Source organism: Eleutherodactylus coqui, chromosome 12, assembly GCF_035609145.1.
Source record: "Eleutherodactylus coqui strain aEleCoq1 chromosome 12, aEleCoq1.hap1, whole genome shotgun sequence".
Taxonomy (NCBI): domain Eukaryota; kingdom Metazoa; phylum Chordata; class Amphibia; order Anura; family Eleutherodactylidae; genus Eleutherodactylus; species Eleutherodactylus coqui.
The window spans coordinates 23,794,541-23,813,510 of NC_089848.1; the positions used below are offsets into that span (position 1 = coordinate 23,794,541).

Consider the following 18,970-nt stretch of genomic DNA (forward strand, 5'->3'; position numbering starts at 1 on the left):
TGCGCTTGTGAGACTCTCACAACCTCTGCATTTTAATAACCCATTATTTCCAATGGCTGATGTACCAGTCGAGTCATGTGAGAGTAGGACTTGCAATATGCGACCTTCACCTGGCACAACTCGCTCACAGCTGTGTAACTACGGCCATAAAGAAGGAAATTATAGTAGCAGTATTTGGGGTCACTAACTCAGTACTTGTACCCCACCAGTCCACAGACTGGGTTATATAGAAACCAGGCCCATTTACTTTAATAGCACTGATCTGCACCGACAAAAGCTGACGGCGTCTTCTAGTCCTATACAATTCATCCTAATTCACATTGTCCATAAAACAAAGACTGGAACAATAAGTCTTGGTTAGGCCTTTTTCACATGGCCAGGAAAATCATGTAAGATGCGTGCGATGCTACAGGCACCCCATATTTTTGAATGGGGTCATACACGTTTCGTTTCCTCCTATGTCCTTTCTTTAGGCATACCCTTGCATCACCCATGGTCCTCAATGGGGCAAGCATCAGCATAACGCATGCTAGGTGCTTGCGATGCGATGTCCCTGTCCACCCCCACCCCCCCACATTGAAAACAATGGGAGAAACTCCACGATCCTCTGCTGTGGCTGTCAGCTGTGCTAGAGGATCACTACTTCCCTGAAGTGATGCAAGGAGTTTTTCCTCTCAAAACCACCTTGTATCAGTGAGGAATTCACATGTTGGCAAGTACTAGACGGGGACGTGATTCTCAACCTGCTATCGCACTCGCCAGTGTAGTTAGTTTTTGGGGTTGTTTCACATCTGCATTGGTCAGAGCTTCCACCACAGATCCGTCTCAAAATATGCATGCAGCACTTTTTGCTTCCAGCTAAAAAGTAGTCAATGGGGTCCGTTCAGCACAGTTCCGACGTGGGGATTCCCCTTTCGTGTGCTCCGAAAAGAGCAGAAAAACAATCCCCACCACCGATGTGAAACGCCTTTACACCCTGGATTCTCTCTAAACCAGGAACGTTTTATTAGCTCTGCAACACTTTGTTCTCTGCACCAGATAGGAGCTTTGAGGAGAGGATTCAAGTATTCCATGTTCCTTAGTCTTGACCACAAGCCATCTGATTTGTTATGGCCCATCAAGATTTTTGCTTAAGTGCAAGAACAGCACAAAAGTGCCATGTATTGTGCTTGAAATTCCAAGAGATCTGACCCTCTGTTTTATCATATATTCTACCCATATAGCCATTCTAAGACTTGGCCTTAAAGTATAACTACAGTTGTAGTATCTTAAGTTTCCAATACTTCATTAATAACACTGCGGTTAAACCACAAGTAGTGATCATATAACATATGTTGGGCTGAACTGGATGAATGTCTTTTTTTCAGCCTCTTAACCTCACCGCCTTTCCCCCAATGTTGATCCAGAGAAAGGCAAAAAAAAAACCTGAGGTAGAAGCCAAATTTCCTTATTTAGGGGGAAATTCCTTCCAGACTCACCGACCCTTCTGAAGTCTTAAGTGACCATAACCTGTAATTTCTCATCCGTATCATTGGGGAACACAGAAGACCTTGGGTATAGCTGCTGCCACTAGGAGGTGACACTAGGCAAAGAAAAAGTTAGTCCTTCCTTCCCTGCAATACCCCTCCCACAGGCCCTGAACTAAATCCATGTTAAGTTTTGTGTCCTTAGGAGGCAGACCTTCCTGCTCTGCAGGTCTTCAGTTGATTTATTTTGCTTTCTTCCCCTCTAGTTGGGCATCAGGGATGAGCTAACTTCCCTGATGCTTCCCAGGCATATATTTATTTTCAGCGCTATTCAGCAAATCCAGCAACCTGATTGGTAAATAGTGCTGAAGTGGGGCTGAAAATAAATAGATGCGATCCGCAAGTGAGGAGGACAAATAGTGCTGCATCCGACACACTGGTTTTTTTTCTTCCTCCAAGAAGACAAAGCGGAACAGAGGTGCGCTAAACACTCTGCTTCTTGCCATGGGTTAACCAGAGGTTGCTGCCCCCCCCCCCCCCCCCTTTCCAGTGATCTCTCACCACTAAGTGACAGTCACTGAAGTGGTGAATCTGGGTGAGCTGAAGCAAAGAGGAAGAAGATATAGGAGTAGATGGGATTAGGAGAGTATTGCACCCTCGTCCTTCCACTGCTTGTCCCCTACCCACTGCGCCCCTTACAACCCCTCCCCTTAGCGCAGAGTCCTCGTTCAGCTCAGCGGTCCTTCACGAGAGGGGGTCAGAAGCTGGTCCAGCTCTTGCACAGGATTTTTTTCCCCCCCAGCACGCAGCCACTTCAGGCCGGGCTAGCGATAGAGCTAGTCTCTGGCTTCTAGGCCTAAAGACTGCAACTGAAAGTGAGTAATCTAGTTAGTGTGCAATGAAGGGGTGCCATTTGCCTCTGTCCTGCACTGTTTCTCTCTACAGAGCTGTCTCCTGCTCAGGCTGGCTCTAAACAGAGGCCCTGGCCTGTAAAAGGAGTGACTGGAGGCAGGACCTCTGGTGGGTATGCCCCACTCCACATGCAAATCTCACTAGGCCACCTGTCCTGGCCATTCCCTTCCCCATCCACCATCACTACTGGGCCTGACTATAGCTGGGTTAGGCCCAATTAGAGGCCCTGGCACTTATGCTGTATAGATCCTGACCGGAGGCGGGACTCCTGGTGTGCGGGAAGGGGGGGTGGAGTCCTCTCCCTAACACAGCTCACTAAGCGAAGCCACCTCTGGCAGGGTGAGGCTGAAATTGAGCCCCCAACTTCTAGACATGTTTAGGTCACGACAGGCGCGAGACTCCAGTTGGTGCGAGGGGAGGGGGTGTAGCTAACATTTCTTAAAGGCGTTCCTCAGTCTGGCCGGACTTTTTTCCTAGAACTACTTTATTCTACTTATATAGTCTCTATGACTTGATTTCCCTAGGACTCGTGTTCTGTTCTCTGCTACTGCTTTCATACCAACTGATTTAGCTCCGTGCTTGCAGGAGGGGTATAGCTGGTAGGAGGGACTAACTTTTTCTTTGCTTAGTGTCACCTCCTACTGGCAGCAGCTATACCCAAGGTTTTGTGTCCCCCCCCCCCCCCCCCCCCAATGAACATGACGAGAAGAGATTTTACGGTAACAAAATCCTGTTGTTGTAATGCTCAAGAAAGGCCTCCATTCAGGCCCCTCAAACTCTTCACCATCACCACATCTTCCGTCGTGCTCTGATGACCAAAAACAATAACCATCAGTGAATTGAGTCATCCCCTACCCCAGCCTTCTCTACACCAAATAAGCTTTTGGTTTTGACACCTCATTCTGCAGAGCCGATCTTCCGTCCCCCTTAGGGGCGCCTTTCTCTGTACTCTCTCGAACCCATAGCTTGAGCTCATGTCCAGTTAGTGTAGGTCCAACCAATTTGCAGTGGCAGTTTTTCCATCGATGGTGTAAGCCAAGGCCTTCAAATCCGTCACTATTATCAATGCTCCTAAACGCAGTAGAAGAGTTACGTGTTCAGTATACACAAGCGATCGTCGTACGTGAATGTGTTCAGTCCCCGGTTGATCCGCATCATTAATAGCATGCGTTAAAGAGACTATAGTTCAAGTATATTTTATTTGAGGTGGGAGATGTACCACAATACATTATTGCCAAAAAGTCACTGGTACAAAAATTTGCAGCTGACAAAAAAATTGAATAAATTGTTTGACATCACTATAAATTAGTCATACAGTACTCGGAGTCAGAACTTCCACTCGCATTTTCTTTTTTTTTTTTTCTTCTTTTCTTTTAGCTAAAAATTGCGCCAGTATTAGAAATTCCTGAAGAAGGTAAGGCAGGGGCTGCGACAAGAGGTAGCTGGTCCGTCAAGGGATTTCCATTTCTCTCTCAATACCCACGTATTTCAGAGCATCAGCTTGGCTATATCTACAATACAAGAAATATTCTGTTAGATTAGAGCAGCATCTGTGAGAGCGGCCTGCGGGTGACGAAGGGCAGGTGACGGCACGCAACCTGGATGTCTACTAGGAATAGACTCACGATAGAGGTTGAAGGCTCATGTTTGCCCGTACCGTGCGGCACCTCTGTACATATGGACTTTGCACAGAGATGTCAGCACTTTGTGTGGCCCACTTGAAGGGTGCGGTGCAGGGCTGCCGGTCTGATTTAACCCCTTAAGGACCAGGTTGTTTCAGTCCAAAAGGACCAGACACTTTTTAGTGATCTTACTACCTATGCGGTGGTTTTACTACCCCATTTTTTTTTCTACAGCTACCAAAGTATGTCACAAAAAAAAGGTCCAATTTTTTTTTCTGATATTTTTTTCCATTTTTATTCAGGGTAATTGCTGGGTCGCCTAGTGGAAGTAATACCTCCACTTTCACTGTGCACCCTGGAAAAGATAAGGCAGAAGCTGTTAAAACCAGCTTCTCCCTTCCCCTCCGGGTTCTTAGCTGTGATTTAACAGCCGACAACCTGACCTGCTCCTGTTTGATTGCAGAACAGGGGCTTTAATTCCCCACCGTACATCTGCTATCAGGCGGGGATTAAAGCCTAGGACCAAGCACCGTATATTTACAGTGCTTGGTCCTTAAGGGGTATACAGTATAGGCATAATGTAATGTGTTTTCCAGGGAGAATACTATTGAGGAGCCATCCTTAGGATAGAAACTACAAGAAAAAACTATGAACCTGCGCTACTTAGCATATAGATGACCAATAGTAGATGTCTCAATAACCAATCTTTGGGTAGAGACAAAAAGATATTTTATTTTAAACAAATGAAGAATAGAGGTCACAGCCTCATAAAATCGCAAAATACTTGCGGGATCCTATGCGACGCGTTTCGGTGTGATACGCCTTTCTCAAGCATATAGAAACATGGACAAACGGTGATATAAATAGAGCAAAAATAAATTACATACCCATTATAATGCATCAATGGTAATGAGTGTGTTTCGGTACGCGGTGCCACTTTGGCAACGAAAGATGACGTGTCCCTCGTTATGACGCGCCATACGGCGCCCTGAATACAGTGTGTATGGCCAACGTCAGAAGCCATAACACGTACCTTGTGATTCGAAGCCACGCCCCCCCCCCAGAGCGCGGCGATGCGTTCCACTGAACGTACGACCTCATGCGTAACTGACGTCACAAGCCGTGACTACGTGACCCAGATTACAAGGTCACGTCTCTAAGGGGTGAAAGAGGAACGCAACGGTGCGTTCCAAAGGGCGTTAGAGCAACGTACCATGTGAAACGCGTCGCATAGGATCCCGCAAGTATTTTGCGATTTTATGAGGCTGTGACCTCTATTCTTCATTTGTTTAAAATAAAATATCTTTTTGTCTCTACCCAAAGATTGGTTATTGAGACATCCACTATTGGTCATCTATATGCTAAGTAGCGCAGGTTCATAGTTTTTTCTTGTAGTTTCTCTCTGACTTTATCCGACCTCTAATGAGGAACGGAGTTTTGTTGTGACCTGCAGCTCTCCAGTGAGCTGGATTCCCTTATCATTGATTTTGGTGTTTTCTGGATAAAGAAATTGCTATGAGCATACCAGGATGTTGGGTGCGGGCATGATCACCTTAGGGTGACATGCCATGCACCAGGTGAGTTATCACATTACTATTATTGTGATCACCGTTCAAGGTGTTTGGCGCTCTCCGTGACCACTTTTTTTCATCCTTAGGATAGGTCATCAATGGTTGATCAAGACCTCGACCGATAAGCTGATTGTGCGCCCGCTGATAGTGCCGCAAATACACAGGGGCCAGAGCGGAAGTAGTGAATTCTCTGCTCCGACCTTGGTGTAGTGGCCGGCGCTTGTAACTGCAGACACGGCTCCCATTGATTTCAGTGAGAGCTGCACTTGCACTTGCAGTTGCAAGCGCTGGCCACTACATAGAGGTCGGCATAGAGATTTCCGCTGCTGCCACTCCAACCTGTGTAATTGCAGCACTGTCAGACGGACCGCAGTCGATCAACTATAGATGATCTATCCTGAGGATACGGCAGGTCATCAATACTATTCTCCCTGGAAAACCCCTTTAATAGTCTGTAAGCCTACACAAGCCTGTCGGTGCTTTGTGTGGTACTTGTCTGATTTAAAAGTATGGGTGGCGCACTACACCTACCCAACCTTCTGATTGGCACCTTCTAGAAGTATTACCTATGTGCAAATATAATACCAAGGAGCCTCCCATCATGAATGGTGGATGTGTGAGTGGCTGTCATCAGGCTTTTGCCTTTTCTGCATACTGCTGGGAAGTGATGTTTGGACCCATCAGTAAGTAAGGCCGTTTCCTGCAATGTGTTTGTGTGGATTGACTGTTGCAGCCGATGTCAGCCTGTAGTGCCTCTCCTCTCACAATACGGAGCCTGCACCGGCAACCGCTACTGATCATGGATGGTCAGGTGATGGAGAACAATCTGATTTCCCTGCGTATTTTGGCCTTTTTTTTTTTTTATGCACACAAAAAAATAGGCAAAAGGGCCCAATGGTTTGCTGTGCGAATACAGAGATTTTCTGTATATTTGCGAGGGCCCATTCACAACAATCGCCTATTTTGGTGCATAATATGCACAGAAACAGGTCATGCTGCGTATTTTATCCCATGTGATCAAAGAAAGAAAAAAGGCACACGTGAAGACGGCGAATGAAATCAGTAGGTTCTATTCACTGCGCATCATGTGCATAATAGGCTGCGCAAATACATCCGTGTGAACGAGCCCTAACGATCCATTCACACAGATCTGCACCAAATCAGTGACGTGTGAACACACTTCAAATCAACGGACTGTCTGAGTAACTGTCAAAGAAATATTCTGCTGCTTCGACCAGGCCCTGCCTAATGCTGGAGCCCCCCTGTGCTGCAGAGACGGTGCACACTCACTAGCAGGTTTCCCTGTGAATGACAGCTGATCACCGGGGCAACACTTACGATTGTGTCAAGAACCCCTTTAATTACATAAGTCATGACCATTTGATTATTGGAACATCACACCAACCTGTAGTCAAAGAAGAGCTCTTCACCCGTCTGGATGGCTCTTTTAGCAAATATACCTATTCTATGGTCTCCATTAACCATCATTACTGAAATAGAAGAACAAGATGTTTTTACAACAGGATCCGCCCCCATATACGCACAGCGGCACCCGCCCCCATATACGCACAGCGGCACCCGCCCCCATATACGCACAGCGGCACCCGCCCCCATATACGCACAGCGGCACCCGCCCCCATTTTTGATTTCACGGTGCCTATTAAATTGTATACAATACCTTTTGCATAGCAGTTTGGATTCACAGAGTGGTTTGCAAAACGAATTTTGTTGCCTTTGCGTGTTGCATCAACGACAAAATCTAAAAAAGAAACAAATCAAGCAAATAAAACGTGTGATAAAACTACCGCTGCCTCAAAATACAAACCATGTGACCAGTCTGTGATTGACATCTTACAACTTCATTAAACTTGTCCTTCTTCTAACCTTCCAAACATCATGGTACAAAAATAGTGCAGAGAATTCAAAGTGGGATCCGATACCGAAACGCTTCCACTCCTCAACACCAAGTACAAAGAGGGGACTGTAATTCTATTAAAGGGATGAAGGCATGAACTGGGTGCTGGACAGGTTGGCAGTGGGTAGAGCAGACGTATGGCCCTTTTAGACAGAACGAGTATCGCTCAGAATCGTTCATGTTCCCGCAAGAATCTGAATCATAAACGCCCCTTGTAAACGCATGCAGCCACTGAATGACGAGCCGCTCAGCGTAAACAGCAGTTCACTTCTGAATGACTGCCTGCATACAGTGAATGGAGGCGGCGGGGTGAGAACACAACCCGGCCCTCTCTGCCTCCATACCAGCAGCGCTGCAAGCGACGCCAACAATCCACGCTCCTGTGTAATGGTGCTGGGGTGAGTTTCGGGTAGTGAGAGTTACACTGGCACATGAGGCTCATGGGCCCGTGTGCAAACGTTTATCTTGGGGCCCTCCAACTTCTTTTAAGTTATGCAGAGGTGTAACATGAAACTCCTGGGCCCCAATGGAAAACCTGTAACCGGGCCCCCAACTATAATGCTTTATTCATAGTACTGGGCTCCCTATATAGAGAAGAGAGGCCTTATGGGCCCCCTAAGGCTCCTGGGCCCGGGTGCAACCGCATCCCCTATAGTTATTCCAGTGATATTCACATCTAATGTAAGTGTGGGAAGGAAAATTTGGGCTACAGTCCAGCTTTTTGGCTGATGCAGTATAAAATATGAATGAAGTGGAAGTCAAGATGGCATTGACGCTGCTTCCTTCATACTTCTCATGGCGTCCTCTACTGATTGTACTAGTAAACAGGCAGCTCTTAGGATATAGCTCAATACCAGCCAGCCTGGCCTAGAGTCCTCTGATGGTCACCGTCTGCACCTTTATGGTACAGGGCTTGCCTATGATACAATCAAAGATCTCCCCCTCCTTCATTGCCTTTGAGCTGTTCTAAACTTAGATTGTAGCTGATATGCAAGGGGTTAAACAGTGGCGATCAGAGGGTTCTCTACCCTTACAGCAGGATGCCGGCTGCTCAATCCCTGACTGTGGGTAAAGTAGTAATGCCTCTTCATTGTGTGCGAAGATGTTCCTATCTATTAATGACGAGATTCCTTTTACATTCCCTGCGGTTGTCTTGTAGGACCATCCTATAACCCGCACAAGGACCCCCAGCACCTCTCACATCCCCAGAGGGGCCAAATGTTCACCATGAAGGCACACAGACGAAGGAAGAAATCGGCCGAGCAGCACCCCGCTGGATCAGGAACTGGTCATTGCTCATGGGTTGGACGGTGACTCACAGGGCAGCTACCTCCAGGTGGCACTAGAGAGACGGGTTCTTTCCTCCAAACAAGGAACACATTCAGATTCTTACTGTCTTCCGTTACACTTACCATTGTTCAAGTTAAAGAGGAAGCTGCACATGTATTTGTCGTACACTTTCCCTCTTCGATCTGCTTCATCCTGAGATATGATCTGAAAACAAACATTTAGCCTTTTATTAGCTGGCCTAGATATCCGCAGCCGGCAAAGGTTTATTTCTTAGACTAGTCAGTTCTTCCACCTTTAAAGGGTTTTTTGAGCAAAAAAATGTAAATGCAGAAATCTGAAAGATATGGCTAAGTAGTGACAACTTGCACCTTATATCTGCCACCTCTCCTTGGTGCTGTACGCAGGGTCCTCGGCCAGGGAAAGAGTCGGGTTCCGCTGTGGGCTCCCACATGCGGAATCTGACCCGCCCGTGGCCATGAGGCCTTAGGCAGAGCCATCATCTCTCCCGACTCCCCCTGAAGGAGCGCTGCCTATAGTAGCAGTAATACAGCAGACATCCGTCTCCATACGGATCACGACTGCTGTCTTACCGCTCCTACAGACAACGCCGTTTCAGGCAGAGCCACGAGATTTTGCGATAACCAGGAAGATCTCACAGCTTTGAGGCCGAATGAAGCTATAGGAGCTCCGCCAAGCATGCTAGGAGCCCCGGGAACTCGACGCCCAGGGAAGCCGGCTCATTTGTAGACGATATATAAGCAGTTACAAAAATACACACACAAGAAAAAAAATAAATAAAAAAATCACATGTACAGAAAAAGTTCTCAGTGTGAACCTCTAATAAAAGCGATAAGGCCTGGGAGGTGACGGGTGTAATAAGGTGCTTTGCTGTTTAAGGAAAGAGACAAGACAATAGGGCCGATTTATCAATATATTTATGTCAGTTTTCTTTTTTTGGCAAAAAGCCATATTTTTGAATCCCTACTTCGTTTCTTCTGAAACTCCCAACTCATTCCCTTAGGCGAACGATTTCTTGCTTGGTGTAAAAGTGTCATAATGCTGCTTTACACAGAACAATTATTGTTCTCCTCCCCCTCCAAAAAAAGGGAATGATAATCATTTGGTCTAAACGTGCGCCAATGACTGGACGACGAACGAGCATCATTTGCTCTTGCTCAGTTGCAGCCGGCATAAAAGTAAGTCTTGGCTCGTTCACTTATTGTTGCGTTTAAAAATACTTCTTCAGCGTTTCACACAGGAATGTAAAAGACGGAGACCAGTTTCTCGGGGGTGCGAACCTCGTGCACGTTTTATGCATTCCTTGGGATGGAGTTACACCTGAGCAATGTTTTCCCTCACAGCGATGCTGCGAGGGGATAAATCATGGCATGATCTATTTTTTCTGTATTGCTCAGAACGCATCGTCTATTGACTTCAATGGGACCTTAAATACATTGCATGGTTCTTGCATGCCGTGTGATATGAGGTCTCCCATTGCTACCACATCCGATCCACTATCGTGCGAGAGGATTGGAATGTCTCAGAAGGGATGCAAAAACTGCCTCACATCCTCGGGTAAAACGCACGTTGTTAAGCGCGATATCCAGCTGAGATTCTCAGCCCGATGTCACGCTCGCCATTGTGCAGTTCACCTAAACGAGAAGTGAATGATTGCGAATGAGGATTTGTCTCTCTAAGTAGGTTGCACGAGCGCAACTGGGCCGGTGATGACATCAGCAGCTCATTCCCTTATACAAACGATTCTCGCTCTGTGTAAAGGTACGACTTTTTGGCCAATAGGCGTAAGGGCATCTCAAGACTAATTAACGAGTAATTCTGAACATACCTCTCCACAGTACTCCGAGATAAACTCATTCTTCTGTACAGGATCTTTGATGAAGATTCCCCATCCGGCCACATCAGATGGCGCCAAAAGCAAGTGCTAAGAAAACACGAGATGGTAAGTCGCTAGTGGTGAAGCGCTGAACTGGTAATGCCATGAAGTAAAATTGCATTGCGATGAAGGAAATAAAAATCTCGAATGAATTCACAGTTGCTAATGCAACAAATGACGTTGCCATTCACATTTATCAACCTCACTGCGGCAAAGCAGTTCACGGTCGCAAGACAGACATTCAACTGTGTGAACATGGCAAGCATAAGCCGCAAAAGAAAGAATAAAAAAATAGATATATATATATAAATCACAAAACTGCACCTACTGCAAGGCACTCATTCAATGGCAAGACCCTTTCTTTCTAAGCCACGGAGAAATGGAAAATATGAAGAGCAGAGGATTAATGAGACCTGCTCTCACATGGCTGTGTGGGAGGAATGCAGATTGAAATGGCCAGCTCACGCTCTGCACCATTCCTAATGGCAAGGCAGCCATACCGCCCCATTCACGTGCATCTATTCCAAAAACTCAAGAGCCCTTACCTAGCAATTCTTGCCAGAATTGGACCATATCAGTCTGCAGAATCAAGTGTTATTGAAAGGGGGGATATAAGGGCAAACAAAAACAGGGTATTTGTTACATTCCTCTAACCCAAGAGAAAGGCAACGTTACTTATACGTGACAAACGGACGGCTACATTTTATAATTCAGTGTTCGCGTCCAAAGCCATTTTAATACAGGGGTAACAGTAATAACATTCAGTACTGAGGAGCCCTAGAATAAAGCATCCCTCTTGGGTGCAGCCGCTCATGACATTGTAGGAAAATAAGGTATACCTGGAGTAAAATCAAAAACTATCCCTTAATAAAATGTAACTATTACTACACAGTGATACAACCAACAGATGAATTTAGGGGTCCAAAAATAAATAATCCAGCAAGAGAGAACACCCTTTATAAGATAAAACTTTTACTGTTACCATTAAAAAGAAGAAAATAAGAAGGGGGAAGAGGACCCTATTATACACCTACCTGAGCGGAGCCACCGCCCTGATAAGGACGACCCCACTTTCTCCAACTTTGTTGCTATGACGCCCTATGCTATAGTGGACAGACTTATAAATAATCCAATTAGGGTAAGAAATATAGTAGAATCGATCACAAATAGGATATACAAAAAGAAGTGAACAATCTCTAAATCGTACATACACCAGCCAAAATGTATGCAGGTCTAAGTTAAATGGAATCAATCCCAAATTAGAACTTAATAGAAGAAGATACTTGATAAATACAAGTTAATTCCATAACCAGGTTCCAATGGGTTTCATCCATTAATTATGGGTTCATTAGGTAACATATCCTGTTTCCCCAAAAATAAGACAGTGTCTTATACTAATTTTTGCTCCAAAAGATTTTACTTTTTTACATGTATAGATGCCTGGACACTATTTATATTGTCTCTTTTTATTGAATGTAACTAGGGCTCAATTTTGGAGTAGGGCCTATACTTTAAAGTATCCTCAAAAATCCTGAAAAATCATTCTGCATCCTCAAAAATCCTGAAAACTCATGCTAAGGCTTATTTTCAGGGTAGGTCTTTTTTTTCTAGGGAAACAGGGTATTAGCCCTAAAATGTATGTCCTGAGTGATATAATAAACCAAAACGTATCTAAAAACTGTATTCCAAAAATGTATCCACAATAAGATTGTATGTAAATAAAAAATAAGATTTCCTATTATAATAGAGTTGTGGGTCCCAAGCTGGCATGCAAAAAAAGGAATTTTGTTAGCCCCCAAACCAGCATTGTAATAACAAATAATGAATTATTTTATAACTTGCGAACCCTATCCACTATAGTATAGGACATTACAGGGAGAGGCTGGAGAAAAAGGCGTCCGTCCTTATCAGGGTGGTGGCTCCGCTCAGGTAGCAGAATAGTAGGTGTATAATAGGGTCCCCCCTTCTTGTTTAAAGCATTACAAGGAGAGGCTGAAGAAAGTAGGGTCGTCCTTATCAGGGCGGTGGCTCCATTCAAGTAGCAGCACAGTAGGTGTATAATAGGGTCCCCCACCTCTTGTTTTCTAATAGTAATAATAAACTTATCTTTAAAAAAAAACAACAAAAAAAAACACCTTACTCAACAAGCAATGGCGCCTGTAATATGTGATTGCCACTATCTTTATTCTCAAACTGTATTCAATGTGATAATATCCAATACGGTGTTATCTGCAGTTCTGTAGTCAACACTAGTTCTTAAAGTTAGACAGTTTAGTAAAAACACCCATCTGACATTGTAGCAGGTCAGAATCTTCAAACTAATGTCATAAACATCACCTTAAAGTTATAAAGGCTGCTCAAGTAACACACTATGCTTTTCCCTTACATATTTGGTTACCATAAGACGTAAAGCCTCGTCATCCCCCATCTTGAGAAACCTTGCCTGTATTCAACTGAGAAGGGCGAGAGGAAGGAGCTCCATGAGCCAGTCATCATCCCTGGTAGTGTTCTGTACACCGGGCTGACGGGGTCTCCTGACAGTGCGCTCCTCTCTCCTGTCCCTTTCAGTTGGATACAAGCACCAGTGTAAATACCCGGATTCTGTACCTTGATACTACTCCTACGGCCCAGACCTTAATAAACATGCAAGAGGCATCGGCCATTAATTTGCTGAGCGCTTTACCTCCATGTATTTAAATTCCTAAAGTAATAGGAGAGATTAGGCAAGTGACACCCACCTTTTTGGATCCCCGCTGAATGCTGCAATTCTTGCATGACACATTTTTGCTGTCCCAGTGATCAGCAGCACCACAGGTGAGACATAAGTCTGGGTCACACTCCCGCACAGCAAGGTAACATGGGCATTGCTTGGTGTTACACTGTGCTTTACAACGGCATCCTGGAAACCTGTTTTGGCCTTATATTAAAAAAAAAAACAAAAAAAAAACGATTAACGTGACATAAATCAGTCAAAAAAAACAAAACAAACAACACACGTGTAAAAAAACAACCCGTAAAGGGGATGTTCCACAAGAATAGCTTATTCCCTATCCACAGGATAGGGTATAAGTATGTGATCGGTGTGGGTCTGACTGCTGGGACCCCCACTGATCTTAGAGCAGAGGCCCCGAGTGTCCTTGAATGAATGGAGCAGTGGTCAAGCGTGTGCATTACCGCTCCATTCATTGCAATGAGATTGCCAGAGATAGACTAGTACAAGCATTCAACTATCACTGGCAGTTCCATTGGAATGAGTGGAGAGGATGTAAGCACATGTGACCACTGCTCCATTCATTCGGGGACACGCGGGACCTCTGTTCTCATGATCAGTTGGGGTCCCAGTGGTCGGACCCATACTGATCAGATACTTATCCCCCATCGTGTGAAGGAAGCCTAAAGCAGATCTTCAAACTTTGCTTTTAAGCTTTAACTTACACTCAGAGCTGCACTGACAAAACTTCTCACAGAAATTTTGTGCAATCACACAGGGGCAAGAGCCATCGCAAGGCTGGCGAGGGTGGTCACACGGCTGATAATTGTAAACATGATTAGAGGAACCATCTGCAAAAATGAAATTACACATTATAAAACAAAATCAAATCATTCTTGACATTACATTGTATCACTTTGGAATACGCCTTCTTTTACTTTTGTCCCATCAGCGTCTTAAACTTAGTTTACTTTTATTACACGGCAATACTTCGGTATTGCGGTTTATGCTACAAGCCTACCAGACCCCACAAGCAATTGTTATTTCTCCAAGTGCCACAGCAACCCATTGGCACCCCGAAATCACATCATTGGGGCTAATGGGCAACAGAGGAGCTCTCTCCATCAGTCTCTTGGATGCTGCATTCAGGTTCAAACTGCTGGGTTCTGTGCTAACTCCAATCCCGTTCGTTAGTGCCGGCATCCAGCCGTCATCAGGTAGCGGTGTTCCTGCTATACGTGCAGGACTTCCCATGCATGCATCAGAAGAAAGCCTATTAGCAAAAAGGTCAACTGGTGGTCATTAATGACTTAAAGGGATTATCCAACCTTTTATGACTTGTGGGCAATACTTGCACATCATTTCCTCTGTAAGTGACAGTTTCACTAATTTTCCAGTAACGTGCCCCATATTACTTGCCAGTAGGCAGGTTTTGAGTGCATGAGGTTCACGGGAGTATATGGCAGAATTTTAAAGAGGATTTCCATGCAGGACAGCCGCTGGCCGTAGGCTCTATTAAAGGGGTATTCCGGGCACAGACTAACATTTTAAAATCAAAAGCACATCATCACAAAAAGTCATTCTGTAATAGGCTCACTGTACCGGGTCTAGATACTTTTCTAATGTTCGATCTATGTCACATGACCCTCCGCCTGAAAAATATCTTCACTTCCTCTGCTATCTTGTCCACAATTGCTAGTTCTCCCCCTGTCTAAAGCCTCCAACTTCATGTGAGCAGTGCATGATGGGAGGACAGCAGTGGAGGCGCTGTATTGCTCATGTGCAGTTCACAGTGTCGGACGCTCCGGTCTGCCGGCTTCAGCAGGCTCTCTGGCACTCCCAGTGAGAGGGAGGTTGGTCCTAGTAAGTTGTAGGACCTGTGAGCTGTGGGCGGAGCTATAGCACTGGCACTAAACGAGCCCTGTGCATGCTGGGAGTTGTACGTAACAGTCTGCCGCTGTGTCTACTGCAGAAGTGATACATGTAAACAGCGGTGGGTCGATGGCTGAACGGCACTAACGAGAGGGTCCAGAGTGGCAGATACCCAAAGATGGAACGTGCTGCAATTATTATCCTCACAGCATCGCTCATGTGAATAAGCCCATTCATGTGAGTTTTGTGCATCTCGCAACACACAAAACTCGACCATGTGAACAGAGCCGAAAAATGTAAGCTACAATAAGTACCAGAACAAAAGGCTCTAAAATACAGACCAACCTTTTTTCAGCTGAATCTTCCTGCAGTGTGCGGCCCACAACCTGCAAAAGTGAACATTTCTGCATTAGAGAGAAAAAAAAAAAAAGCACAATAATAAAAAGTGTGAGCTCAATGGGGTAGAAGACATTGATAGAAGAACCAAAGATATTCAACAACGTGTAGCAAGTTGTAAAATACATTCCACGGCCGCATTCTCTACACTGAAGGCGATCGCTGAATGTACGTTTGTAAGAGGATAATTGAACTAATATTTGTACTGTGGGACAAAACGGCTGCAGTGAAACAAGTGCAACAATCTGAACAATAAGAAATATTTTGTTACTTCCACCTTGTCAATGGAGTGTGCCCATACACGGTGCGAGGCCAATCACCATACACAAAGAGGAAAAGACCTGTGCCAAGGAGCACCGTGCCAACTACACGCTCCAATCACTGCAGGACTGTAGGAATGGTACAAGGCAGCACTCTAAGGAGAAGTCCTCCGGCATTGATACTTCATGGGAATACAAGTATTTACGAAATCATGTGATTGTTCTCAGTAAGAGAAACCAAGTAATCTTGTAGATATGATACCTTTTAACGGCTAACAAAAATACACGATGTTACAGCAAGCTTTCAAACAAGGCACAGGCATGATATAAATGGAGCAGCAGCATCCAGGTTGCAAAAGAGCGTATCAAAACTTTATTATTCCAATGACATCCAGACATCCAGCGCATTTCGACCAAACAGTCTTTTTCAAGCGAGTTATATTGGATTCTATTGTGGGATGTGCTCAGGTTCCCTGCGGCTGTTGCATGGTGAAGATCCGGCCAATTTTTTTGGTAAGGAGTGCTGCTGGGGATCACTACTGTATAAGGCACAGACATGATGTGATCAATTTGCACTTAAAAGAATAACATTTATACCAGAACAGAACAAGTAGAGAGGAGTAGGGTGGTGCAAATTAATCCCACCATGTCTGTGCCTTGTCGTGTGTGTGTGTGTGTATGTGTGTATGTGTGTATGTGTGTATGTATGTATGTATGTATGTATGTATGTATGTATGTATGTATATGTATATGTATATATATATTTTATTTTTTTTTATGACTCTTCAAATCTATTTCATGAAGGCTGCCTGTCCACGGCCGTGACGGAACATTGCTAGTGATATTTCGCCACAGGGGAAAGAACAGACCGGCTCACCGCGGAGAATCGCTAGGATTCTCCACTCGTGGACGTGGGGCTGCACTTTCCATAATTAAGTCTATGGAAAGCGTTCACTGCGTTACCCGCGGCCGGATCATCACCGTGGATAATACAGTGACATATCGCCCGTGGACAGGAGGCCTTAAGCCCGAGGAAGAACCCTAAGTACCCTGTCTCCACGAAAATAAGATGCGTCTTATATTAATTTTTGCTCCCAAATATGCACTACGTCTTATTTTCAGGGGGTGTCTTATTTCGCCGCGGCAAATCTGTCTGTGGCCGCTAATCCCTCAATTGGCCAGCTTTGTGGACGAAATATCTCAGAAATCTCATCCACATGGGACAGCAAATCTGTCACGGCAAAGCTGGGAGAAGCCGGTGTTGTGGTGCGGATTCACCGGCCACAGAAACAGAAAAGCGTGCAGCCAGGTCGCTTCAAAATAAACGGCTGAGTGCCGTGGGTTTTGAAGCAGCGCTTTCCCGGCGGAAATCTCGCTGTTTATCGCTGTGGCCAAACCGCGACATTTCTACTGGAAATACGCTCTGTGAGAACCCAGCCTTAAGAATCACACAGGGTGCCTGACTCACACACAGAGCCATAAAAAATAAGGGTTGTAAAGTAACGTACCTATCTGCAGACAGAAGTTCCTGTACCACTTGTAAGCAGGGATGGTATTGCAGCTTCCGGCTACCAGGGGGAGCTCATCACAGCAGACATGTACAGCAGGAACAGAACGTATAGTATGCACTTTTCCAGCCAGCAAGGGGAGCTTACAACAGCACAGCAGAGACAGGATAACAGCAGACTGTCTGCAGATCTACCTATACATCTGGAGGTAGGAGACAACGGGGATGGCAGCAGGGGACAGGCCTCTTGACTTGTCTGCACACTTTACTATGCCTTACTATCGGGGGTGCCTTATATTTGGGACTTCTGCAAATTTCCGGGGGTGCCTTATTTACAGGGAAACACGGTAGGTTGGAAAGGTCACTATAAAATCATGTCTTATTGTTGGCCATTGAAAGGTCTCATATCTACAAGATTACTTGGTTTCTCTCACTGAGAACAATCACATTTTATCCCCCTCCCTTCCTTTTCTTTCTCTTCTTTTTCTCTCTTTTTCTTATTTTTGTCATTTGCCCGGCGAGCACCATTTCGGCCCTCCTATGAGGATTGGAATGGTTGGCTGGCTGGGTCAAGCGGAACAACAAAGGAAGTTTGCAACAGAGATGATTTGTGTATGTATATCTGAGGATGTTGCCCATGTACACCCTGCAGGATCAGCCCACGGGGGCCTATGACCATGTGGTTGTATCTGAATGGTTACACTTCATTTGTTAGTTATAATTGTTATTATATATTTTATTTAATGTTTGTTAATTGTTTACAATTTTATGAAATCAGATGTGACAGGAGAGCAGTCAGGTCCTACATAAAGGATGGATGGGCTTACAAAGTACCCCTCTAACGCTATATGAAGTGTAACCTAATAAGTCCTCTCTCACTTACATACAGCTAAGAACACAAGCGCATCTTCAGCCCAATTAAATAAAAATAGTACCTGTGTTTCCGTTTCTTCTTTCTTGGCGGCGTATCTACATCCTCAGCAAGAACTGGGGCAATGATATTAGATTCCTTTACCCTGAACTCATACACCTGCAACAGGCATTCCGTTTATTACATTTGTTGAAAATTGCATTGCGAAAGAAGAAGATAGAAACCATATTGTATCCATCTAATCTGTACTGCCCCAGTCTCCGGAGCTCCAGGAGACCTTCATGGTGCGGCACAAGCAGATGTATTACCAACCTTCTGCTGTCCTCAGATACATTTCATCAAGGCCCCAACACAAGTATAATTACCTGTCGACAAGTCTTTGTACCGATCAACCTTGCAATTGCACAAAAGTTGTCATAATAGGTGCCAATGAGAACTCTAAACAGTGAGGCTTCAGCTCCACTCCACTCCACATTCTCGGGGGCTTCAATATTTGGCTTTATTTTGACCGGTGTTTGGCAACGAGAGTTCGCTTCTTTAAAGTGAGAAGATAAATAAACTCAGTTTGATGGCGAGCAACTGATGATCACAACTAACATCTACTTAAAGGAACACGTTTCAGGGAAACTATCGTTTCCCCAGGGTACACCTGGCATAAAGGGCATATTGGGGCACATAACATAC

The 18,970-nt window shown here is 45.0% G+C and overlaps 1 protein-coding gene across 3 annotated transcripts in view; it reads right to left on the bottom strand.

The window, feature by feature from the left end:
• Positions 1–3,558: 3,558 nt before the first annotated feature.
• EZH2 (enhancer of zeste 2 polycomb repressive complex 2 subunit) overlaps positions 3,559–18,970 on the bottom strand; it is a 58,905-nt gene continuing 43,493 nt past the window's right edge. For 2 of the 3 annotated variants that reach the window (XM_066585373.1, XM_066585375.1), the window contains exons 11-20: positions 18,652–18,821; positions 18,351–18,445; positions 15,598–15,638; positions 14,106–14,231; positions 13,409–13,587; positions 10,623–10,718; positions 8,899–8,980; positions 7,250–7,330; positions 6,977–7,061; positions 3,559–3,889 (exon numbers count right to left, since the gene is read on the bottom strand). In XM_066585373.1, coding sequence (XP_066441470.1) covers positions 3,829–3,889; positions 6,977–7,061; positions 7,250–7,330; positions 8,899–8,980; positions 10,623–10,718; positions 13,409–13,587; positions 14,106–14,231; positions 15,598–15,638; positions 18,351–18,445; positions 18,652–18,821 — 1,016 coding nt within the window. In that variant the 3' untranslated portion in view covers positions 3,559–3,828. The remainder of the gene's footprint in view (positions 3,890–6,976; positions 7,062–7,249; positions 7,331–8,898; positions 8,981–10,622; positions 10,719–13,408; positions 13,588–14,105; positions 14,232–15,597; positions 15,639–18,350; positions 18,446–18,651; positions 18,822–18,970) is intronic. The other variant, XM_066585376.1, reaches the window with a different exon arrangement.